Below are 26,249 nucleotides of genomic sequence, written 5' to 3' on the forward strand. Positions count from 1 at the left end.
AAGACAATTCAAACAAAGTTCCCTATAGTCTAAGATACATTATCATCATAAAATCCATCCCTCTCAACTTGAATTTGTTACCATTTTTGTTCTTCATAAAGAAAATTTGTTTGAAATGGCACAGAAAAGGGAACTGTTAGTCATTCCTTGACTGGTCAATGGAGCACGAGTCAACTTCTCATTAACCATGGAAACATCAGCTACACTGACATTCAGTGAGCATATTTCAGAAATCTCTGGGGAGAATAATAGGAAGTCTCTACTGTGCATACTATAGAGAAATATACTACTCATGTGACTTTGGGAACAGGTCACTTAAGTATTTCATACCTCAGTTTCCACATCTGTAACATTGGAAAATAATGGTGCCTACCTGCTATGACCACACGGGGGACTAAATAACATGTGCCAAGTCCTTAGGACAAGCTTGCTCCCAATAAATGCTAGCAAGTGTTATTGCTCCTTGCTCAACTCAGTTTAATTTGTAATACTGTATTCCTTCCTTTCTTCCTTTGTTTTGTACTTTCTTTCTCTAGATGTGAAGCTTTATTTGCATCAATCAAATGTTTTAAGCATGATCAGAGCTGATCTAAGACTTTTTGGAATTATATCAATGTAATTGCATCCTGAATTTTCTCCCCAGTTTTAGGCAAATTCCAAAATCAACAACTATTATGTTTCTACCTTGTGACAAGGACTGTATAGGGAAGAAGTTGTCAGAAATTTCAAGACGTTCCCATCTTAATTGGCAAGGCAAGACACACCATGGAGAGATACCTCAAAGTATGAAGAATGCTATCAAGTGAGCTATCAGTTAGCATGAGAAAGCCCAGAGAGGGAGATGAGATGATGTAGGGAGCCTTCCCTGAGGAGCAGGGCTGACACTGGGATTTGAAATCTTGTTAGGTTTTGAAAATGAAAAGAAAGTAAGAAAAGACTCAGGGGCTAGGGTGAGGAGGGAATAGGGATTGGAGAAAAGAATAGTGTGAGCAAAGATGCAGAAGTCAAAAGCACCCTGGAATAAATCTTTAATTCTCATGCTGCATGATATAAAGATTATTATATAGACAATGTGGAGAATCACACAGGAAAGAGACACCATTTTGGAAACAGAGATACCCAAGAGATCATGTAAATTCTGGAAGAATACTGATGGTCTTGGTTCGCAATGGTCTGAGGGTGATACTTGGGTACTAATTTCAAATTTGCTTTTCAGAGTCTGTGGCTCATTAGAGTTTTGGAGTTGGAAAGGTCCTGATAGATTATCTGGTATTTATAAGTTGAAGAAACCATTCCCAAATGGGAAGTGACATGAAATCAGATAGCAACCCAACTAGAGTTTAGATATCCACAGAAGAAGCTATCAGAGATTTCAAGGAGTTCCCATCTTAAAAGATAAGGCAAGACACACCTGGGAAAGGATACCTCCAGGTGTGGACTTAGACTCATTGGCTTTCTTTGTATACCCTCAATAATTCAATCAATTGCTTTTGAGTGTAACTAGGCAAGTTCTAAAATGGGGCAAGTTTTAGTGTCATATTCATGTAGATATTGATTCCAGGTCCTGGCCATGCCAGGCCTCATAAGTATACTCCTCTTTTGAGAAAAAAACCAGCAATAATCTCATTCCTGGGCTATAGGGGAGAGGAGATGGGAGAGTTCTTGATAAACTCCACCAGAGAGTCACAGCCCTTGAGGTAGTGTGACATGGTGCTTAAAGAAAGCATGGGTTCACAGCCGAGGCAAGTCACTTACTGGAAGTGTGACCCCCTTTTTTTTCTCAATTTCTTCATCTGTAACCTAATGCCTATCTCATAGAATTTTTTGAGAATTAAAGAGTTAACATCAGTCAATAACTCAGAGTCATTTGGTTAGGTGTTTTCCACATGGCTTACTGATTTGCATGAAAGTTGTTTTCATACATGTAAAGAAAGCAGCTGTTAGGCTGAGTCAAAGAATAAAGGCACAGACAGGATTTACAAAAAGGAAGGGGAGGGAGGGAAGAAAAAAACTTATAAACAGTCTGGGAATAGTGAATCTTGTTTGCATAATTTGGTGAGTAAACTCTTTAGCAAGAAGTTGGCAAAAAGATTAGTCTACACATTCTGGCCCAGTTAGTCCTTGAGTAGACCAACTAGGAATATGCAAAACAAATCGATCTCCATTGTTTCTGGGTTCTCCAGAAAGTCCTGTGAGTTTAGCTGTGGAGAAGATGTTCCAGGCTGCCTCTGCAAAGTTGTCCATCACCATCTCCAATTTCGTAAGACCAGGTCTGTCCTATTCATTCTCAGAAGAATTTCTGAATATATAAAATACACTTCTAACAGTGACTGGTGCCTATTAAGTAGGATTGTCATGCTAAGGTAATTTAATTGTGAGGTAAAGGAAATTAAGAATAATAAGTTTAAACCTCAGGGTGGAAGAGAGAAGAATTATGTGTAGGAAAATAGTACCTATTGTTTAGGTCAGGTTGCAGAATTGCTTATCCTACACTGGTAATCCAACCACTATTATAAGATAGTATCAAATTTCTGTACCACAATGATTATTGCACTCTGTGGATGTGTGTTTGGTTGGCAGGAGAACTAAAGCTGCACTTGGATGAGAAGATTAAGCTTTATAACCAGAAGTATCCTGGATTGTTGAAAATAATGCGGCATACTGAGAGAAAAGGTCTTGCTCAAGCACGCAACACCGGCTGGGAAGCCGCCACGGCTGATGTGGTTGCCATCTTGGATGCACATATTGAAGTGAATGTTGGGTGGTAAGGTTCTAGGAAGCTTCTTCTGAGTAAGGGCAGATCAGAGACATCACACATGTTCTGAATGTAAGACAGGATATTGTAAAACTAAGAAAGTCAACACCAGTCCTTAAACCAAGGGATTCTCCAAAGACTCAGGAATTCTGGTTGGTTAAAAAACATGGAGCTATGTTAAAGAAAAAAATAATGGACTGGAAGTATGGAAAGTTATGTTGGTAATTCATACAATTTTTCCAAGCCCTGAAAGTACATGATATAAAGATTACATGGAGCTTGGTACAGTGGGCTCATGCCTATAATTCCAGGGACTTTGGAGGCAGGAGGATCATGAGTTCAAAGTTAACCTCAGCAACTGAGTGAGGTCCTAAGCAACTTAGCAAGACCCTATCTCAAATTAAAAAATAAAAAGGGCTGGGGATATTGCTCAGTGGTTAAGCATCCTTGAGTTCAATCCCTGGTACCAAAAAAAAAAAAAAAAAAAATTACATGGAAAATATGGAGAATCACAATCACACAGGAAGTAGCATTTTGGACAAAGGGAGACTCAAGAGATCATATAAATTCTGGCAGAACACTGATAGTCCTGTTTCACAATGACCTGGGGTTAATATTTGGGTACTAATCAAATCTGCTCTTGACATGGGTCAGCTGTTAGTAGCCCTGGCTACCTTGAAAGTTGCATCAATTCTCTGGACTCAAGGGAATCCTACTCATCAGCCAGCTCAGTCTAAATGAGAAGACACTCAATGTCAGGGCAAGGTGTGTGGAGCAGCTTTATGGGCTAACTCTTGCTGCTTGCCCTCACACCCAAGTTGGACTGATTATACATTCTTCTTCTAGGGCAGAGCCCATCCTGGCTAGGATTCAGGAAGACCGCACTGTGATTGTGTCTCCTGTGTTTGACAAAATATGTTTTGATACTTTACAACTGGTAAAGTATGACTTGGCAGTGGATGGGTTTAACTGGGAACTGTGGTGCCGGTATGATGCACTGCCACAAGCCTGGATTGATCTGCATGATGTCACTGCTCCAGTGAAGTAAGTCTGAGTAGGCTTGGGGACTTGTTTAGGACATGGGAAGGCAGTAGTGAACTGTGTGGGTTTTGTTTATCTTTGGTGCTAGTAATGGAAGTGGAATGGAAGAGTGGAGGGCTGGGGTGAAGGATAAGGCATAAGAGAGAGAGGGAGAAAAACATGATGAGCTGACCCCAGATGAGAATGCTAGATACTTTGGGCTACTCAGGGCTCTCATATAAGAATCAAGCCAATTATCTAATGTTTTAGAAAACACTTGGTCCGTTTCAAGCATTATCAAGCTCTGAGGTAAGGAGACCAAGATGAAAAAGCTGTAATTTTAATATAATTTGAGAAGTTTGATAGCATAGTGACTGAGGGAAACTTCCATGCCCTTAGTCCAGCCTGAGGATTTTAGGAAGGCTTCAGGATAAGAAGAGGCTTAGGTAGAGTTCTTAGGTAGAGCCCATCATGGGCTTCCCACTCTTACCTCCCTCCTGACCTGTTCCTTATAGAGGAATGAGTGACTCTCTTGCTGTGTGCTCTACAGGAGTCCTTCCATCATGGGCATCATGGCTGCCAACAGACTGTTCTTGGGAGAGATTGGGGTTCTGGATGGTGGGATGCTGGTCTATGGAGGAGAAAACGTGGAACTTAGCCTGAGGGTGCGTACATTTCCCTCCTCTTTATGGGACAAGGCCAAAGGGGAGTATGTTAGTCAGCTTTCCATTGCTGTGACAAAATACTTGAGATAAGCAACTTGAAAGGAAGAAATGTTTATTTTGGCTTACAGTTTCAGTACATGGTTGCTTGACCCTGTTGCCTTTGGGCCCATAGCAAGGCAGTACATCATGTCATGGCATATAGCACATGGTGGAGAAAACTTCTCACTTCATGATACTGTGGAAGCAAAAAAAGAGAAAGTGGCAGGGTCCCACATCCCCTACAAAAGCACAGCCCCAAAGACCTAACTTCTTCCCATTCAACTCCGCCCCTTAACAGTTCCATCACCTCCCTCTAAGGCCCAGAAGGGCAACCAATATTACAACAACATGACTTCTGGGGGCTACTTATGATTGGGGGAGGAAGGAGGAAAGGGAAAACAGAAGCACTGGGCAATGAAATGGAGCAGATTATGTTAGGTGCATATATGAATATGCCACAATGAAACACATTATTATGTATAATCATAATGTACTAATAAAAAAAACAAACGAAAGGGAGACAATAGGAAGGTAGCAAGATCTATGGAATCCTAGGTAAGGCTGAATGTTATTGTCTCAAGAGGTGGACACATTCTTAAGTTTCTAGGTCACTAGGCCACTGAGAGGCAGGCAAGAGTATAACTGTAGTACAGCTTTCTGGTTTTGGCCTATGTAATCTGGGAGGTATGGTTGGGAAAGGGTAGAGTTGAGGCTAAGCGGATGTTGACCCTCTTTCCCCTGAGGACTCCAGGCATTTTTTAAGCATCTCCTGGATAAAACAACTTTGAGGACTCTGTAAGTCCAAAGATTGAAAAAACTTGAGTGGATAGAGGGATTAGGGAAAGCAGTTGAGTGGGCAGCCTACCTGCTTCTGCATGGGCAAGTGGAGCAGTGGACGTTAGGACCTGTTTCTATGCTCAGGTGCAGTCTAATCCAGGAGAAATATCTGGGAAGGGGTACAGCATTGGCATCCTCAATCCAACACGAGTTCTTTCCAGTTTCTGTGTGTCAGCAATGATCCCAGCTTCATACCTCAACAGTGTTGCCTCTTGCCTGCTCCTGACAACTTCCCCTACTTATTAGGTCAAATGCACAACCTGAATTTTTGACTCTATAAGCGAATTCAAGGTGCAAACTGAGACAACCAGAGAAATTCCCAGTGCAGGTTCATATTTTATCAATGTATCAGTTAGCTATTGCCAAAAATGCTGCATAACAAACTACACCAAACTTGGTGATTTAAAGCAGTAATTATTGAGTCTTACAGATCTGCAGGTCCTGCTGGGGTTGGTGGGAGTGACTATGTTCTGCTCAGTAGCTACGTAGGGAAAGAAAGCTGCTCTCATGGCACACTAGAGGGCAAGTGGAACCATGTGGCTATTTCAAAGTAAGTCACATGGCCAAGTTCAAAGTGGTGTGAAGAATTGAAGCCAATAAATTCAGTACATCACAATTGATTTAGAACAGGTTTCATGCATAAATATAGTCCTTCCACAGTATCCCTTTTACCTCTTCTGTAGAATCTACAGGCCCTTGTAAGGAGATCCCGACCCTTGGGTTTGTTGAACAACTTGAAGGTCTCTAGGTCATACCTGCTCCGACAAATACCTAGAGTGGGGGCTGACACATAGTAAAAGCTCAATAAATTGTTAGTGATAAAAATTATAATAATGTTGGGGTGGCATTGTAAAAAATGCTGGACCTAGGTTCTAATCCTGGCTCTGCTATGTCATTATGAACTGAGCTTCTAGAAAATTACTTTATTTTTCTCTCCTCTCAGCTGAAATTTTCTGTGCTTTAGAGCAGGTGATCTCTAGCCCATTGCTGTATTGAGAGGAACAAGATAATTTCCTGTTTAGAATTTATTTAGTTCAACCTGCTTCAATCTCTTTCTAATTGAAATGAATGACCCTACAGCCGATGTTGTGCCCAACCAGGACTGACTCAGGACCCCATATATATGTTAGCATATGAACTTTGAATCTACTCTGGGCCTTATCTTAATCCACAATCACTTTGGTAGAATAAACTAACATTTTGTTTGGTGGTCTTGATCAGTTTTCCCATTTGTGAAATGAAGAGAAGCATTCTCCTAAGAATGATGGTGCAATTAAAATGTAATAATGAGTTTGAGTTGGTTTTGTAAAGATTAATTAGAATGCTCATTCAGCTTCTGTGATGGAGGGCAAAATAACAAAGACTTAAACAAGATAGAAATCAATTTCACTTTCCCATAACTCTGAACATAAGCAGTTTAAGACTGATGTTCCAACTCTAGGGTGATGGGGGACAAGAATCTTCTATTCTGTGGGTCTGACACACTCAACCCCATTTCTGTATTCTGGCCAGTGAAAAGGACATAAAGAGAGAACATGCCCTTTCTTCCAAAGGGTGGTGTCTGAAAGTTGGACATATTGCTTCCTCTCATATTCCATTGGCTACTACCTAATCACTTGTGTGCAGAGGAGTCTGGGAAATGTGGACCAGCTAGTTGGTCACATGCCTAGTTATTCTTTCTATAACTATCGATGTAGGAATAGATCTTAAAGGAACAATTTGACTCAAATACAAAAAAAAATACAAATGAAAAATAATTATTGCATGTATAATTAGCAAAGCCCTGAAGATGACCCCAATTCCATGGTGGCCAGGTGTTTCCTACCTACCAAAACTTACAATGAATTTGACTGGAAACCCAATTCTCCAACTTTGGACTGAAGACCTTCATTGTTTCTGTGTTGGTAATGCTGGTTCTCTCTTTTTCCATTTTCCATCTCACATGTAGAACTCTGACTTTTTTTGAACACTGTGGCTTTTAAAAATAGTCTTATGAAAATATAGGTATTATCAAGAGAAGGATCACTCTTTCCTTTTATTGGATAAAACAATTCTCATATCTGGGTTCCTTGGTTTCTATATATGTTTCTTTCTTTCTTTCTTTTTTTCTCTTTCTTTCTTTCTTTCTTTCTTTCTTTCATACTGGGAATTGAACCCAAGGATGCTCTATCATGAGACTTTTTATTTTTTATTTTGAGACAGGGAAGCCAAGCCCTTGTCCTCAAGTCATGAAGCGGCTGCCCAGGCAGGCTGGGGAGTGGGCCACCAAGCAAGGGTTGCAGCTGCACAGAGCTCACCAAGCCAGTACAGGCCTGAGGTATGGCAAACCAGGGCTGGAGGTGAGCCAGGGTGAACCCACCTGTCACACCATAGCAGCCTGGCCCAGTCTGTGAGGATGCCCACTACACACGGCTGGAACTCCCCAGCAGGCACTATCCAACAACTCCTCCTCCCAGTGGGAAAATGGAAGCTGGGCAGACCTGAATGGGATTGCAGGGCTAACCAATAGTATTGGTACTTTTCCAAGCTCTGATTGGCATAAATTTGAATCATTAACATTGAGCAAAGTGCCATACAGTCCCCTAGACTAGCACATCCAGGGGACAATCCCTAGTGGGGGCCCCCTCTTGCCTCTGTGAGAATTGTTTCTATTCTTCTCACTTGAATAAATCCTATAGATTTCACGCTTGCCTTCCATTGTTCTGTGAATTTCATTCTTCAGATTTGTGAGACAGGACTCTGGGAATAAGTTGGTGGTGAGCTGCTGGGTTCTGTTGCAACACTGCAGAGGATAGTCCACCATTTAGAGCTGCAACACACCACTTGATAGTACTGGAGAAGAATCCATCTTTGCTGGCTTCAGCCCTCAGAGACGATGCCAGTAGGCATCCCTTGCTGTGATTAGCTGCTAACACTAAAACAGGCTTTCTAGGTTGCTGAAGCCTGCAGCTTACATGGGTTCCAGCTCTCAATCAAAGCAGAGAAATGAGTTGTGTCTCAAACTTTGGTTTCAACAGGGTCTTCCTAAGTTGTTGAGGCTGGCCTCCAACTTGTGATCCTCCCGCCTCAACTTCCAGAGTCACTGGGACTACAGGCATGTACAACTGCATTAAGCTTATTTGCCTTTTTTGTTTAATTTTTCTGCTTTGTTTTCATTTTTAACTCATTTTTTTCTCTTCATTATTTTTTTACTTTGCTAATGGATACATAATAATCATACATATTTAAGGAGTTCAATACGATGTTTTGATTCAGGTGGACACAATATAATGATCAAATTAGGGTAGTTAGCATATCCATCATATTTTTATTGTTCATATTTTATTTAAGGTTTTTAAAATTTTTATTGATTCTTTTAAGTCACACATAATGATAGGATTCATTTTTATAAAGTTATAAAAGCATGGAATATAATTTGTCTAATTCAGTAACCAGTACTCTCATTTCCCTCCCCTCTTCCCACCCTGTGTGTCCTTCCCTCTACTCTACTGATCTTTCTGCTATTTACTTATGGTTGTGTGTTTTTTTTTTAAGTGTCTTGCGAATGTACATGATGGTGAGATTCACTGTGGTGTATTCATATATGTATACAGGAAAGTTAGGTCAGACGCATTCCAATCTTTCCCTATCCCATCTCTTCTCCTTTCCCTTCATTCCCCTTTGTCTACTCTTTTTTTATCCTCTCCCCCGCTTATTTTAGAATAGCTTCTGCATATCAGAGAAAACATTTGAACTTTGACTTTTTGGCACTGGCTTATTTCATTTAGCTCCATAGTCTCCAGTTCCATCCATTCACCAGCAAATGCCATAAAGTCATTCTTCTTTATGGCTGAAAATACTCCATTGTGTATATGTGCCACATTTTCTTTATCCATTTGTTGAAGGGTACCTAGATTGGCCCCATAGCTTGGCTGTTGTAAATTGTGCTGCTATAAACATTGATATGGCTTCATCACTGCAGAATGCTGATTTTAAATTCTTTGTATATATACCAAGGAGCAGTAGAGTTGGGGCATATCTAGGTTCCATTCCTGTTTTTTTGAGGAATCTCCCTATTGCTTTCCAGAGTGGTTGTACTAATTTGCAGTTGCACCAATAATGTGTGAAGGTACCTTTCTCCCCACATTTTTTGTTGCTTGTATTCTTAATAATTTCCATTCAGACTGAAGTTAGATGAAATTTCAGTGTAGTTTTAATTTGAATTTCCCTACTTGCTAGAGATGTTCAAAATTTTTTCATATATTTGTTGACCATTGGAATTTCTTCTTTAGAGAAATGTCTGTTTAGTTCCTTTCCCAATTATTGATTGGATTATTTGTTTTTTTTGGTGTTGAGGTTTTTTTTTAAATTTTTTTTTTTGTGTGTGTGTGTATTCTGGATATTAATGCCCTATCTGAGGTGCAGGTGGCAAAGAGTTTTTTCCCATTCTGTTTGTTCTCTCTTCATGCTATTGATTGTTTCCTTTGCTGTGCAGAAGCTTTGTCATTTGATGCCATTCCACTTATTGATTGTTTTTTTTTATTTTACTTCTTGTGCTTTAGGAGTCTTGTTGAGGAATTCAGTTCCTGTGCTGACATATTGGAGTATTGGGCTTACATTTTCTCCTAGAAGTTGCAAGGTTTCTGATCTAATTCCTAGGTCTTTGATCCACTTTGAGTTGAGTTTTGTGCAGGGTGAGAGACAGGGGTTAAATTTCATTCTGCTATGTATGGATTTCCAGTTTTCCCCGCAGCATTTGTTTAAAAGGCTATCTTTACTCCAATGTATGCTTAAGGAGCCTTTGTCTAGTATGAGGTAACTGTACTTATACCAGTTTGTCTCTGTGTCTTCTATTCTATTCCATACTGGCTTGTTTTGGTGCCAGTACCATGTTGTTTTGTTACCACAGCTCTGTGGTAATAGTTTGGTATTGCAATTCTTTCTGCTTTGCTTTTCAGGCTGAGGATTGCTTTAGCTATTATGGGTCTCTTATTTTTCCAAATGATTTTAATAACTGCTTTTCCTAGTTCTGTGAAGATCATCATTAACACTTTGAGGGAAGCTGCATTGAGTTTGTATAGTACTTTCGGTAGCATAGCCATTTTCATAATATTAATTCTGCCTATCCAAGAACATGGGAGGTCTTCTAGTCAATTCACTAGTTGCTTTGAACCTCCTGCCAGAAGCTTCTAGTTTGTCAGCTCAGGGGCCCGCAGCTGACTGTTCAGAGGGTGCAGTGTTGTGGCTTGGTTGTTTCTATTGTGTGCAGGGTTCAGGAGCAGGCTCTGGAATGTCAGTGTGATTGCCGTGGGTCACTGTGTACCTGCTCCTCTTGACAGGATACTTTTCTCAGTAGTGAAGATCCTGGTGGCTGTTTGTGAGCTCAGGAACTCTGGTTATGGATTTTTGGTGGGTATTCTGTGGTGCAGAAGTATTCCCTGGCCGACACTGGTCTCTGAGGTGCTGTAGTGAAGAGTCTCTGGTGGTTCACCTGGACTCTAGTTTGCACTACCCCAGGTTGTGAATGGTGGGTGTTGATTCCCTCTGTTTTCTAAGTCTGATGCCAGGTCCCAAGAGTATCAAAACAATGCCCTGTCACTTGCCAGTTGTGATCACTGGTCAGGCTGTGTGCTAGGTAATGTTGGGGTCAGGCCCTTCCTGCCATGTAGACTCTGCTGGATCTCTGTGTCACTGAACATTCAGGCAGCTACAGTCCCAGAGCCTTCACTAGGCTTCCCATGGTGCCTCCCGTCAACGTCAGTGGTTAGGGCCTGGTGAATCAGGGCCAAAGCTACCTCCTTGCTGACTCTGTCTGAGTTGAGGAGGTGGACACTGAGCAGAGCTTTCCACCCTTGCCTGGGTCACAAGGCTGCAGAGGGCTGCCCTTCCCTGGCTCCCTGGTGCAGGTCCTCAGCAGCCCATTCTGCTCCCCGTGTTTTTGTAAGGGGGAGGGGCAGAGGGCTTCAGAGATTTACTGCTAGTAGTGGTCCTTCTAGACTTCTTTCTGGCTGGATTCTTAAGGGTTCCCCCTGCAGGGGACGTCCCCCTGGTTTCATTTGCATGGGCATGGGAAGACACTGTGCTGTGAAGGGCGGGACTGGAGGGCTGAGGGCTCCACAGATGGCTGCGGACCTGGGCTCAGTTTTCCTTTCACAATTTGGCTTTAGGCTGTTTATGCTGTTTTAAGGACCATTCTGTTATGGTGGCACTTTAAATTTTGTCTGTCTCTACGAAAGTTTTTAAGTGGTCGAGCTGAGATGTTTGCTCCCGCATTCTCTCTCTGTTGCCCTTCCCCCCTCTCCCCTCTGCTTCAGGTTTGGGGTTAGGGCGCTCTGAGTTTGTGTTCTACTCTGGTAACCCATCTTCCAGCCTCTCCAGCTCCCAGACTTTGGAATATTGCATCTCAGAGCACTTATTTTGTCACACTCTCCATTCTGCTTTCTCTGGCTGCCTCCCTTCTGTGTTGTGAGGGCTTGCTGCCTCCATCACTTCTGCCAGCCTCCTGTCTCTAGCCATCGTCTTCAACTTTTATCATTTATGATAACGTTGAAAATCCTCTCATCAGTTGTTGAGTCATATATTGCATCATTCTTAGCTCTGTGCATCCTAATGTGCCACAGAACACTAAACCTCATTGCTTCTGTGCAGCTGTGACATGGTACCCTATCTGTCCCCCAACTCCACTCAGATTCTGGTAACCACTAATCAACTCTGAGATTCTATGCTCTCGACCTTTTTTTAGATTGCACATTAGCTCTGTTAATTCTGCCAACAGTTAATCCCCCCTCCAAATTTCTGTTGGCATTCTGTACCTGGTTTGTTTCACTTAAAATCATGTCCTCCAAGTCCATTCACATTACCACAACTGACAGATTTCATCCTTATTTATGGACGAACAGTATTTCAATGTGTGTATGTACCACATTTTCTTTATCCACTCATCCAATGATGGATGCCTTAGTGAATTCCATTTCTTAGCTATTGTGAACAATGCTGCAGGTTTCTCTCTGATATTATGATTTCATTTCCTGTGGATATATATACCTTGTAATGGGATTGTTGGATCACATGGTAGTTCTATTTTTAATTTTTTGAGGAAACTCTATACTGTTTTCAGTATATTTATTTACATCCCACAAAATTCATAAAAGTTTCCCTTCTTTGTATCCTTGTTAGATGACTCCTTTGTCTTTTTGATAATAAGTATTCTAAGTGAGGAGAGGTGATAGCTCATTATGTTTTTGGTTTGCATTTCCCTGATGGTTGTTCATGCTAAGTATTTTCTTCTAAGTACTTGTTAGTTTTTTTTTTTTCTCTCTCTCTAATAACTGACCTTAGAGAACATTAGAGCTGCATGAAGCACTTTTTTTTTCTGACATCTAGTGGCCATAGCAGTGATGATGCTCATGGATATGTGTAAATGGAGATGATGGATGAAAAAGGAAAGCTAGTGTTGGTTAAAAATCTATATTTCAGGCACTGTGCCAGAGATTCACATGTGAATTGCCTGAGTTCAGAATCCAGTTCTGTCATATGTTAACTTCTAAGTGTGGGCAAGTTACTTACTTGAGGTTAACAGTAATGCTTGCATTATTGTTAAATTCGCAAAAAGACTAGAATAGTGTGTAACATGAAACTATCCATTATTATTATAAGCAGAAGTTTCATGTCTGTGTGTGGTGGGGGGATGGAGACAACTAGAGCGAGAGTGAGAATGAGAGAGAGAGAGAGGAGTGAAGTTTGGCAAGTGAGAATAAATTGGGACAGTAAAATTTTGAGAACTGTTGGGCAAGGATAATCAATAACACTGTTTCATAAATGGAAATCAGTAATTTGAATTTAAAGTTTCTTGTTCCAATAGTTAATTTTATTACAGGATCACAAGACATAGTAGCTTTTGGTCAAGAAATACCTGAATTGGTTAACAATATTATCACAAATCTAGGATCCTAAAGCAAGATGCATTCTTTTTCTCACAGTTTCTAGGAATCAGGTGTCTAGGCACAGCTTAGCTGGACCCTCTTCAAGAATGCATTCAAGGTGTGCAAAAAGGTTGGGTTCCCACATACGCTTGTCTGGGGAAGGATCTGCTTCCAAGCTCACATGATTATTGATTCCATCTGTTTCCCTAAAGTCTTACAGACTAAGGAAGCATTCAGAATTTATGCTGGCTATCAGTTGGAAACCACCCTTAGTTTCTTGTCAACTGTATCTTCCCACATGATAGCACATAACATGGCAACTTGCTTCTTCAAAGTCAATGAAAGAGAGCATCTCCTAGCAAGATGGATGCTACAGTCTTATGTCATGTAATCAAATACACATAATCAAGTACATCCTGTAACCCCTATCATGTTCTATCAGTCAGAAGAAGGTGGGAGGGCTGAGTGTGGTGGTGCATGCCTGTAATCCCAGCAGCTAGGGAGGCTGAGGCAGGGGGATCTCCAGTTCAAATCTAGCCTTAGCAACTTAGTGAGGCCCTAAGCAACTTAGTGAGACCCTGTCCCAAAATAAAAAATATAAAAGAGCTGACTCAGTGGTTGAGCATATACAAATTCAATCCCTGGAATAAGAAAGAAGAGAAGAGGAAAGAAAAGAAAAGGTGGGAGACTCAACGAGAAGGGATTAGTCAAAGGAGTAAGCACTGAGAGGAAGAATCATGGAAGCCACCTTAGCACCTGTCTGCCTATTGCCTTGTGTCTGGTATGAGGCAGAGAAGGGTCATGGGAAGCTAAGTCTAGTGTAAGGGTATGGTGCTTCTTAGGACTTGGGCCCTTTCCTTGGTGATAGGGGAGCAGAGGCAGATCCTCCTCTGGTCCTTTCAGGAGGATTTCAGGAAGAAAGTAGGAGTTCAGGAGAGAAGCAGTTTGGTAGACTATTTAGGATGGATGATTTGAATAAGTCTGGGAGTGAACCTAGAGGTTGGAGTAGAAAGACTAAACTTGTAGTCTTTAAAAAATGGTCCCCAAATGCGGCCTTCTTGTGAATCACTGGGCCGTGCAATTCACTGACCACAGGGCCCAATCTATACAAGAGATTTTTTTTCTCCTTCTCTTGCAGGTGTGGCAGTGTGGAGGGAAGATCGAGATCTTACCCTGCTCCAGGATTGCTCATCTGGAGAGATACCACAAGCCCTATGCCTTGGATCTAGGCATTGTCTTGAAGCGCAATGCTCTGCGAGTGGCTGAAATCTGGATGGATGAGTACAAACACATGGTGTATTTGGCCTGGAACATACCTCTCCAGGTTTGCCACGGATTGAACAGAAGCAGGGGAAAGATAGGAGCAGGAAGTGGTGGTGATGGTGGAGAATGGGAAGGGATAGAACAAATATACTGTTGTGACCATAAAGAATTAGAGTAAGTTCCCAAGGTATGATAATGGTGACACTTAACGTTTATGTGACAATATCATGTTCTAGACAGTGTTTTATGTACTAACACATTAACCATCAGAGCCACCGATGGGGTATGTTTCACAGGTGAGGAAGCCAAGGTATCTAGAATTGGAAGAAAGTTGTTTAAGATAACACAGGAATAGACAGTAATTAGACCACATAAGGCTCAATGCAAGGAAATCTGGCTTCTAGATTCTTCTATACTGGGGGAATGCTTGCAGAGTAAAATTGGACATCAGGAATTGGTTAAGAGGACATAAACATAGCCAGTGATACACGGGGTGGTAAGAGGAGCTCCTTTAGTCTTGTTGGATACACATACCTGAGGACAACCTTCTTGGCTGAGCCCTTGACACCTGAGGTTGGTGTGATATGCTATCTTCTGTCCCTGAGCTCTGGCTCTGGGTTCAAGCATGGTGAGCTTGTTTGGTACACAGGCTCTTCTTCTACCACAGTGGGTCCTAAAGTAGCCTCCAGAAACCAGAGAGTCAGGATGGTTGGAAGACTGTAGAACAAATCTAGGAGGAAAAGTCCAAGACAAGGTGAGATAAGGGCCAGGTTAAACAATGGAAGTGCTATTTCTGAAGAATGTAAAATTGGACAGAGAAGCCTGAGCCTTCTTTAGAATTCAAAGTCATGAAAATCATTCCTTTAACAACTCAAGGTGCCGATAATCTAAAGTTAGCTCATGGTTCATACAAATTTCTTCTGTATGCCACAGTATGATGGGAAAACAAATACCCTCCAGGATATCCTTAGCTCTTTTATCTCTACAGAGTCCTATTGCAACTGTGCCAAGCTATAAAGGGAACTGCCCCCAAACAAATGAACTTCTGCAAGGATGATCTGAAATGAACCACAGAGGAACATTCTGGGAGGAGGGCAGATACACATGTGGGTTCTGCAGTTCTTTCTCGATTTTGTCTCTTTAGTATTCTATTGCTTTGATTCCTCACAAATATCACTTTTAGAAAGTCTCCAAATCTTAGTGCCAGAACTTTTAAAAACACTTTGTACTTTATTGATGGAAATATCATCCCAAACAGGAGCAGTCTGCTTCAGCTTGCTATGATGAGAAATGAACTGTGGTACCCCTTCCCACTCCATGCAGACTTTGCAAATGTCTTTGAAAAACAGCAGAGGTTCCCAAGGTTGCTTTTTCATTTTCCTTGGAAATATAAAATATCAAGGTTACCTCCAGGCTGCCAAGAAAATCCTTAGTTCCTTCATGTAAGGTCCATACTCATTAGTGTAGTCAGGAAGGTCTCATGAACCAAGGCATAGAAATCTTGGTGTTTTATTTGCAGAACTCTGGAATTGATTATGGAGACATTTCTTCCAGAATTTCACTCCGGGAGAAATTGAAATGTAAAACTTTTGACTGGTACCTGAAAAATGTTTATCCAGTCCTGAAGCCAACCCTCAACATTGTGGGCTATGGAAGAGTACGTACTGTGAAATGGATTTTAGACTTTGAAAGCTTGTTTGTAGAAGACAATGAAACCCAAACCATATGGCTACCCAGCCAAGGGTTTTCCTGCCCAGTGTCCCCTTTCCGCCCATGCCTTCCTCAGCTCTCTGCCCTTGAGAGACTTCCTTTCCTCTTGTTCCCAACCCCTGTTTCTTTTCCTGCTGTCTGCCTCTAGTCTTTTGCAAATTGCAGCCTTGCCTGACACTCTTGGTTCCTCCTTGTCTGCTGTGAGGGTCTGCAGGGGGGGATGTTCCCGGACATGGGCAGCACAGCCACACCTCACCTAAGCTTTAACTTGTTTCCCAGTGCTCGGCACATGGCTGCCAGGGTCCCAGTTTCTACTCCTTTTTGCTGTTGGCTTCTGGTGTTCATGGTGTTTGTGGAAAATGCAGGTCCTGGGGAGGCTTTGGTTTCATCTTTCCAACCGTGTGGTCATGTTGTTTTCCCTTCAGATGAAAAACTCATTGGATAAGAGTATCTGCTTGGATCAAGGATCTGTGCCAGGCAATGTCCCCATCATGTATCCCTGCCATGAATTCAGTCCACAGGTAACTTCCACAGTCTTTTCTGCTTGACATTGTGAGTCTGTTTTGGTTTAGCTTCTGGTAACCTCTGTCAGATTTAAGCTTGGTATTAGATGATGGGGACACAAGAGTAGAGTATCCTGGGTGACAAGGAAGGGCAAAACTCAAACTTAAACTTTTAAATAGTTTTTTTGTTTTTTGTTTTTTTCATGTAAAATGGTTTATCATTTTAGTATTAAAATCAATAGTGAAGCTATTATATTATTTTTGGATGCCACAGCATGGACATATATTGACATTAAGGGCCAAAGGGAAGCTATTAATTTCACATGCTGCATACTGATGTTCAATTGTACTAAATTCAGAAGAATCTGTTATATTAATTTTACATACCGTAGTATGACTATAACATTAATATTAGAGCCACAGGGCAACGATTTTATTAGTCTTACATTCTTTAGCATGAATGATACATTAATACTGAGGTTCATGTAGGGGATATAATATTACATTGAGAGACCACCATATGGATATAATGTTGATGGCCAAATGCCCCCATTGTAGCTACTACATTAGGGTGTTCTTTTGCTTTTTTTGGTTTTTTTTTTTTTTTTTTTTTTTTGCAGTACTGGGGATTGAACCCAGGGTCTAAAAGCTATGTCCCCAGCCCATTAGTTTTTGTTTTTTTTTTAATTTAAACAAATGGGGTACAACTTGTTTCTCTGTTTGTACATGAAGTAGAGGCATACCATTTGTGTAATCATACATTTACATAGAGTAATGGTGTTTGATTCATTCTGTTATTTTTTCCTCCCCCCCCACCCCTCTTCTCCCTCTATATAGTCCCTCCTTCATGTATCATCATCCGCTTATCAGTGAGATCATTCGTCCTTTGGTTTTTTGAGATTGGCTTATCTCACTTAGCATGATATTCTCCAATTTCATCCATTTTCCTGCAAATGCCATAATTTTATTATTCTTTATGGCTGAGTAATATTCCATTGTATATATATATACCACAGTTTCTTTATCCATTCATCAGTTGAAGGTCATCTAGGTTGGTTCCACAATCTGGCTATTGTGAATTGAGCAGCTATGAACATAGATGTGGCTGCATCACTGTAGTATGCTGATTTTAAGTCCTTTGGGTATAGGCCAAGGAGTGGGATAGCTGGGTCAAATGGTGGTTCCATTCCAAGTTTTCTAAGGAATCGCCACACTGCTTTCCAGAGTGGCTGTACTAGTTTGCAACCCTACCAGTAGTGTATGAGTGTATGTTTTGTTTTTTGTTTGTTGTTGGGGATGGAACTCTGGGCCTCCTGCATGCTAGGATCATTATACCACTGAGCTATAGCTCTAGTCTTTAAGTAAGTACTTTTTGGTTCATTCAAAATGTCACAGCAAGGCAGCTCAGTTTCAGGAACAGGTAGAATGACTTTGCTCTGTTGTGGTTATTCTTCAGAAGATGTTTTCATTGGCAATTGCTTTCAATCCCTTTCTTTCCCTCTTGTCCTACTGTCCCTCCATCTTCCCTGCTCCTGTGCAGCTCAGAAACTTGACAGGTGAAGCCACCAGTTCTTCTCTTGCAAAGAAAGAAGCAGAGGGCTAAAGAAAAGAGAGGTGGAATGGAAGTCCTCTGCATCATAGAAGTGGGTTGGCACCAAGCCAGGGGACTTTATTTTTTTTATTGGAGAATATTCAGATCCGTCATCTTACTTTGCACAATGCCCCCACAGGAACGTTTTGAGGTACACCCGGTAGATATCATTCCCACTTAAGAGGTGAAAAACTTGAGACACGAAAACAACCTACTCGTCCAAGTTCACTGAGCCAGTCAATATCAGATGGGAAATTTGGAAGGTTTCTTGACAACAAGCTCAGAGTTGGGGCTTACAGTTCTTTCTTCAAAGAACAGCTCCCTCATCCACACACACCATGATTCTGTTGGAGACCTTGTAGGAAAGGGGGTGTTCCAAGTGCCCATCCCTAAGCCTGGACCTCTCCCTGGGATCTACTGGTGTGAGGAAAAAAGGCAGAGGTTACTCTTTGCGGCCAGGAATTCCACGTTCCCTGAGTGTCGAGGGCATGAGAGCCATCCTTGGGTTCCTATATTGGTGAGGCCTTCCTGCTGACTATGCCATGGCAGGTCCCTTGCTCTTTTCCAGAATACCTACTACCACCAAACTGGGGAATTCTACGTGGGATCTCTGATTTCAGAGGCAGACATTGATGACCGCTGCCTCACAGACCCTGGCAAAGGGGAAAAGCCTACTTTGGAGCCATGTTCCAAGGCAGCCAAGAGTGGGCTACACATATATTGGGATTTTAAGCAGGTGAGTCATATGCCTTTTAAAGGGGAAGTAGATTCAAATACAGTTTGAGAGGTGTGACTTGATTTGGTAACATTTCAGAAAATTAATTTTTGTGGCAGCACGTAGGGGAAAGACTGAAGCTGGGAACTGGGTGTGAAACATGGAGTCTTTTAACTAAGGCAGGGGTGGTTGAGGAGGAGAAATACTGGAACTGCTACAGCTTCATGAAGTTTGGGCTCAAATCCTAGCTTAGTCATCTTTAGCAAGTTTCTCACCCTCTCTGATGTTCAGCTTCCTCATCTGTAATACCGAGATAATAGTATCTACTTTGTGGGCCTGTTGGGAGGATTAAATGAGAGAGGATCGTGAAGCATTTGGCATGGTTTCTGGCACATAGGAGTTTTGACTGAATATTAGTCATTGCCATTAGTTTTATTTTTAATGATTGTTGGAGTGTAGAGGATTAGGCTGAAATCCAACAGGGACTAATGCAAAAGCCCTGGTCTTAACTTCAACATCAAATGACCAAGAACAGGGTAGAGGGAATTTGGCAGAATTCATGTGACAATGACATAAAGGACTGGGCTCACCACATCTATGTGTGACCTGCCCCATGTTGGGGCTGCTTCAAAAACATATGTGTTCTTCAGCCACTTTCATTAGACTGTGATGTCCTGATGGAGGGAGGTAATGATTTGTGATGGGTAACTGCATTAGGTTCAGGTGTGACATTTTTAAAAACATGAACAATCTAATTCAGCAATTCCTGTATTTTTAAAGCCAATGATTCTTTTGAGAATTTGCTGCTAGCTAATGAACTTTCCAAGAAAAAATATATGGTCACCTATGTGCAAACTTTTGGTTATGATTTCAGAAAGGTTTTGCATCCAAGTCTCCCTGAACTAGATAATATCAATTAAAGGGAGGCGGAAGGCAATGCCTTCCCGTTCCTCTTACCTCCATCCAAGTTACGATTTTGAGGAACTGCAGGCACTGCAGCCTGAGGCATGCTCACCCTACCTTAGGCCCATTTGCAGATGTCATTCCCTCTTCTCCGACTTCTTCACCAGAATAACCTCACAGTTCTTCCCTGGCTTCAGACAGTCTCTCCTTGGGAAGCCTTCCATGACCCTGCAGGAGTAGAGTAGGATGGGTTCTTCTTCTGTGCTCTCACTGCCCCTCTTGTCTCATTATCTCTTCAAACTCTTTGCTCTCTTGCTTCTTTTCACCACTCAGCTGAGAACTGGAGGGCAGGGTCTGGATTTTGCTTGTTGTTTTCTCTCTAGCATCTGTTATAACATCTGGAACATTTCAGGCACTCAATAACTGGTTGTGGAACAAGTGAAAGATTGGCAGACTTGGGGTATTAGCTTGGAGAGGTGAGCTTAAAGAAAAGAGGATGCTTTTTTCCTAAGGAAGAAGAGCATGCTACTCAATTTTCTGTCATTACATCAAGTACCTGAGATAATTGACCTATAAACAGAGGTTTATTCTGAATCACAGTTTTGGAGATTCCAGTTCATAATTGATTGGTTCAGTTGATTTGGGTCTGTGGTGAGGCAGTACATCAGGGTGGGAGCATGTGGTACAGCATTTCTATAATAAGTCAAGAAGCAAAAGAGAAAGAGGAAGAGACTTGGGTCTTGCAGTCCCCCTTGAGGGCACATCTTCAATGACCTAGAGACCTTCTGCTAGATCCCTCCTCTTAAAAGTTCCACTATCTCCCAATAGTGCCAAACTGGGGACTAAGACTTTCACACATGAGTCTTTGGGGGACATTCAAAATCAAAACTGTAGCAAGGAGTCACAGGAGAGCAGAACTGAAGCCAGCAGTTGAAGATTACGGAGGCAGATGTAGATTTAGCACAAGGAGCAGAGGGGGGTCTTCCCAACAGCCCAGCGGCTTAGCTATTCTGCAACAGCACAGGCCGCCTCGGACAGTGTTGAGTTCTCTGTTAATTTAAGTCACCAAGCACAGCACATCTGAGCATCTGGTGGGCCTGGTGTGCTAAATGTGAGTTTTAGATTTCCTTAATGATCTTATTACTTTAAGCCTAGCAGGTTTTAATAATTTTAATAGGGCATTTTTTTTTTTACAACTTAATAAATTTCTTTAACTGTTGCAGGCTATATTTTATAAATTTAATACATCAAATTTCCTTTCTCAAGGACTTTGATTATCTGACTTTACATTTAGTGATCCTTAATCTTGTAAATGTTTTCCAAAGTGCTTACAAAGTTAGTGAAATCTCAACATGCAATCAGGAATTTAATTTGTTACACATTTAAAAATTGATATCACAGGTTAATTTGTAAGATGCTGATTTTCCTTAAACATAACAAGTTCTTAAAAAGAGCAAATAGACATGGAATCTTTAGCAAATATTATGTGTTGATTCTCTTAGTATCTATACTTCATCCTAAATCTCTTGGGAATTAAAATTACTACTTACTCTTAAGGGCTGGTTTGGAGGTTCTAGCAGGGGAGGGCAACTACTCATATATCCTTGACCAAACAATGGTCCTCCTCTACTGTGGAAGGTCGTTCTCTTCAACAGAACAGGAACTTCAGGAGGAACGCACTCGGAACGGAAAGGGGGAAGGAGTCACCTGCTTAGCCAGCAAGATCAGTTGAGTCAGTGGGGTGACAGGTGTTGTAACCAGATTAGCCTCACTACTTATCCAAAAGAAATAATTATGCATCCCAAACATTTGAAAAGTTGTATTCCTAAGAGAAATTTGGAAGATCACCTTCTCAGCTGACTGAGGTCAGTAACAGAACAAAGATTCTGAAAAAAAAAAAAAAAAAAAGAATAAAGATTCTGGCTGTGTGTGAGGTCTGCACTGTGGCACATCCAGCAATGGGCTGCCAGAGGCTCTGGTGTCCAGGCTGGGTCCCTTTTTATGGTTGTTAGGCCAAGTACTTCAAAAGTTAAGAGAGAGGTGATCAGGTATTTCCTGGTATATTGTCTATTTTGGGGTTCATCTTGAGTCAGTCCTTCCTGTCTTGTCCTTCCTATTCATCTTCTATCTGAACCAAAATACTTTTAGATATGAAAATAATATTTGGTTGAACGTTGGGTCCCTCTTGTTCTCTATTTACTTTGTAGCACAACTTGCAAATTCATTCTACTAAAAAGTTACCAAAGTAAAGTAAAAGCAGAATCGCTATTATTTCTTATATAGGCATGGGAATCTTGAGAATAAATGCTGAGCATGAAAAAAAAAAGTTACTAAAGATATTTTCTGGAATTGAGAGGGTGATGAGACAAGATAATCCCTTTGTTTCCTCCCAATCTGTGTTTTGAATCAATCAGAGGAGGTTACACTCTCTGGGGAGCACAAGGGAGTCAAAGCCAGTGGGGGCCTAATCCAGAGAGATGTGGTGTTTAGAGACACGTGGACTTCGGAATGAGGAACCCAGCATTGGGAGTAGCGATGCAGTTGAAATAGGGGGGGATTTGGGTGAAGGTTAAGACAGAGGGACAGCTCAAGATACAAAGAGGATCTCTGGAGTTGGTAGTGAGGAGAACAACCATTGTAAGGGTTTCAGTAAGCACAGGGAAGAGCCCTGAGGGTGCTCACACACCTTGCTGGTGGGCCTATGTACCGAAAAGGTTCCAATAGCAATCTGCCTGTACATATCTGTTATAGTTTGAATCTGAAAGATCCCCCAGGCTCATGTTGAAGGCTTGGTCCCCAGTGCAGCCATGTTTAGAGGTGGGGGTTTGGGGAAGTTATTAGATCATGAGGGCTCTGTTTTCATCAGTGGATGAAGCCACTGATCGATTTATGCTTTGATGGGTTATTGGGAGGTTATGGAAACTTAGGAGGTAGGACCTAGTTAAAAGGAGTGGGTCCTTGGGGCATGACCTTGGGTACTATATATCCCTGGATTTTGCTCTCTCTTTGCTTCCTGGTTACTGTAAGGTGAGCAGCTCTTTTCTATCACATGCTCTCTGCCATGATCTTCTTCCTCATCACAGGTCCACAAACAACAGAGCCAAATAATCACAAACAAGTCTCTAAAACCATGAGCCAAAATAAACCTTTCTTCCTTTTGAGTTGTTTATCTCAAGCATTTTATTATAGTGATGGGAAGCTGACTAACACAATAGGAAACTCTGACACTAACAAAACTTCCTAACTAATTATGACTCTTTTAAAGGTACTAATTATTTTTAGGACAATATCTTAACTTAATAAATGACACAGAATGAAGGCCAAGATCAATGAGAATATATCCTGATATTTATCATAGTAAAAGTTAGGAATAATTAAAATAGTAGTAGGGATTTTTTGCTCATTGCTTGAGCTGAATATCATATAGTTATTCAAATGATATTCCAAAAGTTATTTTAAAATGATGAAATGACAAAATATACATAATATTACAATTTAAGCTGGTGGTGGTGGCGCATGCCTATAATTCCAGCATCTTAGGAGGCTGAGGTAGGAGGATCACGGGTTCAAAGTCAGCCTCAGCAATAGCAGGGTGCTAAACAACTCAGTGAGACTCTGACTCTAAATAAAATACAAAATAGGGCTGAGGATGTGGTTCAGTGGTCCAGTGTCTCTGAGTTCAATCCCTGGTATTCCCCCCCAAAAAAATTTAAAAGCAGGATATGAAAACCATAAGTACAGTGTTATCCCATTATGAGTGGTTCTAATTTTTAAAAATATTTTTTCTGCATTAAAATAAGCATATGTTCCTTTTGTAAAAGTGAAAATGAATCAAAAACAAAAATCCTTTAAAAATTTTGGTAGGCACTGTTCCTAAATAAACACAAGAGCAAAAGTGCGTAAGATCCAGATGAACACAATTAAAAGAAGCCAGGTGCTGTAAGGAGTGCTGTCAAAGCACAAGTCACATGGAAGTTGAGAGAAAATAGAAAGTAGGCCACTGAGTTTGCCTAAAACATCACAGTAGAATAACCAAGAGTTATTGAGTGTATGTTATAAACCAGGCATTAGGTTAACATTATCTAATATAGTCCTTGTTAGGCAAAAATCTTAGAAGTGTTACTGTCAGTTCTGTCTGAACTATGAAGGACAGAGAAGTCAGCTATGCACTATGGAACTATGAACAGAGAAGTCAAGCAATTTCCCCAAGATTACAGAAAATAGTAATTGTTCAGCACTGAAGCAGAGAATCTTAACCACTGTGTGTTATTTCTTGGTTGCTTAGGTATCTGATTCTTTTGTTTTTCCATATTTTTTATTGGTGCATTATGGTTGTACAAAATGGTGGGATTTCTTGTTGCATATCCTACACGCACACAATATGACAATATAATTTGACCAACATCACTCCCCAGTAATGCCCCTTTCCCTACCCATGGTCCCTTTCCTCTACTGATCTCTGTTTTTCATACGACTCCCCAACCCCATGCTTTTTCTGTTCCTTTTTCCTCTCTAGCCTCCACATACAAGAGACAATATTGGCCCTTGGCTTTCAGAGTTTTGTTTATTTAACTTAACATGATGTTCTCAAGTTCTATCCATTTTTCTGCAAATGACATAATTTCATTCTTTATTATGGCTGAATAAAACTCCGTTGTGTGTATATAACACATTTTCTTTATCCATTCACCCCTTGATAGATACCTATCCTGGTTTCATAATTTGGCTACTGTGAATTGTGCTGTTTTGAACATAAGTATGCATGTGTCACTATAGTATGATGACTTTAATTCTATAAAAAGGACAAAAGCACTAAATATTGGTGAAGAAGGAGAACTTTGGGTTTGTGGTCCTCCCCACCTTCTAATATTATGACATATTTAAAGCTAGTAGAAAAGAAATGTGAAAAGAGGGAAAAATAAAATGATATTAAACTAGAAGGATATTTGCCAGCATCAAGGGTGGCTGGACTCAGAGCACAAACAGGCTACGTGACTGGTGAGACGGAGACTGGCAGCTCTTCTAAGCTCATCCATGAGGCAGCATCCTGTGGATCACGGGTGGTTTTCAGGTGAAGATATAGATGGAGCAGCCAGCCGTGTGATCTTCCTGACGTTTGCTGAAAGTGTCAGGAGTAGGGATCCAGGGGCAAAGTGTGCTGCAGAGACCTATACGAGTCACCCAGAGGGGTAAGCCAAGCCTGAAGCCAGGCTGCTGCAGATGCCTTGCTGAGCTGGGTCGGTGCACCCTGTCCAGGAGCTCTCCGTAGTCTGGAAGCAGGGGCCAAGGGCAGGGAGGCGTGGGGGCATGGAGAAGTTCCAGAACCTGGAAAGTAGCCCTGCACGGCTGACACTTGGAAGAATGCCCTGAGAGTGGGGGGCAGGGAACAGAGTGGGGGAGCCAGGGAGTCTAGGACAGGGGAACTTGGGGGGCCAGGGGTTTTGGGGGGCAGTTCATGATTATAAGAGAGGGGAGGCAGGGAGGTGGTGAGTAGAGAGGAGGCAGAGGTATGGGGATCTTCAAGCTGCATCTTTTGGTGCTAAACGCCCTGGTGATGGTGTACCTGAAGGGACGGTGTGATCAGGGTTTCTCACCAGACCTTCACTGGATGCATGAACTCTGGCGATGATGGCAGAAGGTGGTGGATGAAGGGAGAAGTTCCTGACCCAGGAACTGACATAGATTAGGAAGGGATTCTAACAAAGGCTTGGAGAGGGGTGCGGGGGTAAGAGGGGTAGGAGCAGATGCAGGCCCATCTGGGACAGATGGCAAGATTGCCAGCTGCTGAGATGTGGAGATCAGAAAGAGCTGTGTGTGTGGTGGGGGGGCATCTCGGAGAGAGAACATGGGAGCAAGGAGGAGGAGGAGGACCCTTCCTTCTCTTCCCCTATGAGAGAATTCAAGTCAAGATGAACTCAGATTTGTTGCACATCTTTCATGTGTCAGGCACCAGAATCTCAATCAACATTAACCCAAATTTTTAACTTTAAAATTAACTCAAAACCTATTCAAGATGAGGGAATGGAGACCTAGGGAGGTTAGGTAGTCTGCCCAAGGCCACATGGTTTATATATGGGGAACAAGGAATCACCCCTGACTCTTTAGCCCCAATGCCCATAGTGCTCACAGGAGTGAACTTTGGCAAAGCCCCCATGACAAGAGGCAGGAAGTTACCACCCAGACTGGTGGAGAAGGTAGGCTGAGTTCCTCCAAGGTGGCCTCTGCTCCAGGTCCTTGACGGAGCTCAACTGAGGAGGGCAAGCCTGAGGGGTTCCACGGGCTCAGGTCTGGAGAGATGGAAAAGAGGGACGAATTGAAAACAAGATGTCATGGTGCCATGGCAGTCA

At 41.7% G+C, this 26,249-nt stretch overlaps 1 protein-coding gene across 1 annotated transcript in view; it reads left to right on the forward strand.

The window, feature by feature from the left end:
• Positions 1–26,249, forward strand: part of Galnt8 (polypeptide N-acetylgalactosaminyltransferase 8) — a 50,352-nt gene that overhangs the window by 23,698 nt on the left and 405 nt on the right. The window contains exons 4-10 of the mRNA XM_047549689.1: positions 2,581–2,764; positions 3,602–3,799; positions 4,326–4,440; positions 14,356–14,541; positions 16,000–16,137; positions 16,616–16,711; positions 18,853–19,020. Coding sequence (XP_047405645.1) covers positions 2,581–2,764; positions 3,602–3,799; positions 4,326–4,440; positions 14,356–14,541; positions 16,000–16,137; positions 16,616–16,711; positions 18,853–19,020 — 1,085 coding nt within the window. The remainder of the gene's footprint in view (positions 1–2,580; positions 2,765–3,601; positions 3,800–4,325; positions 4,441–14,355; positions 14,542–15,999; positions 16,138–16,615; positions 16,712–18,852; positions 19,021–26,249) is intronic.

The sequence above is a fragment of the Sciurus carolinensis genome, chromosome 4 (genome assembly GCF_902686445.1).
Source record: "Sciurus carolinensis chromosome 4, mSciCar1.2, whole genome shotgun sequence".
Taxonomy (NCBI): Eukaryota; Metazoa; Chordata; class Mammalia; order Rodentia; family Sciuridae; genus Sciurus; species Sciurus carolinensis.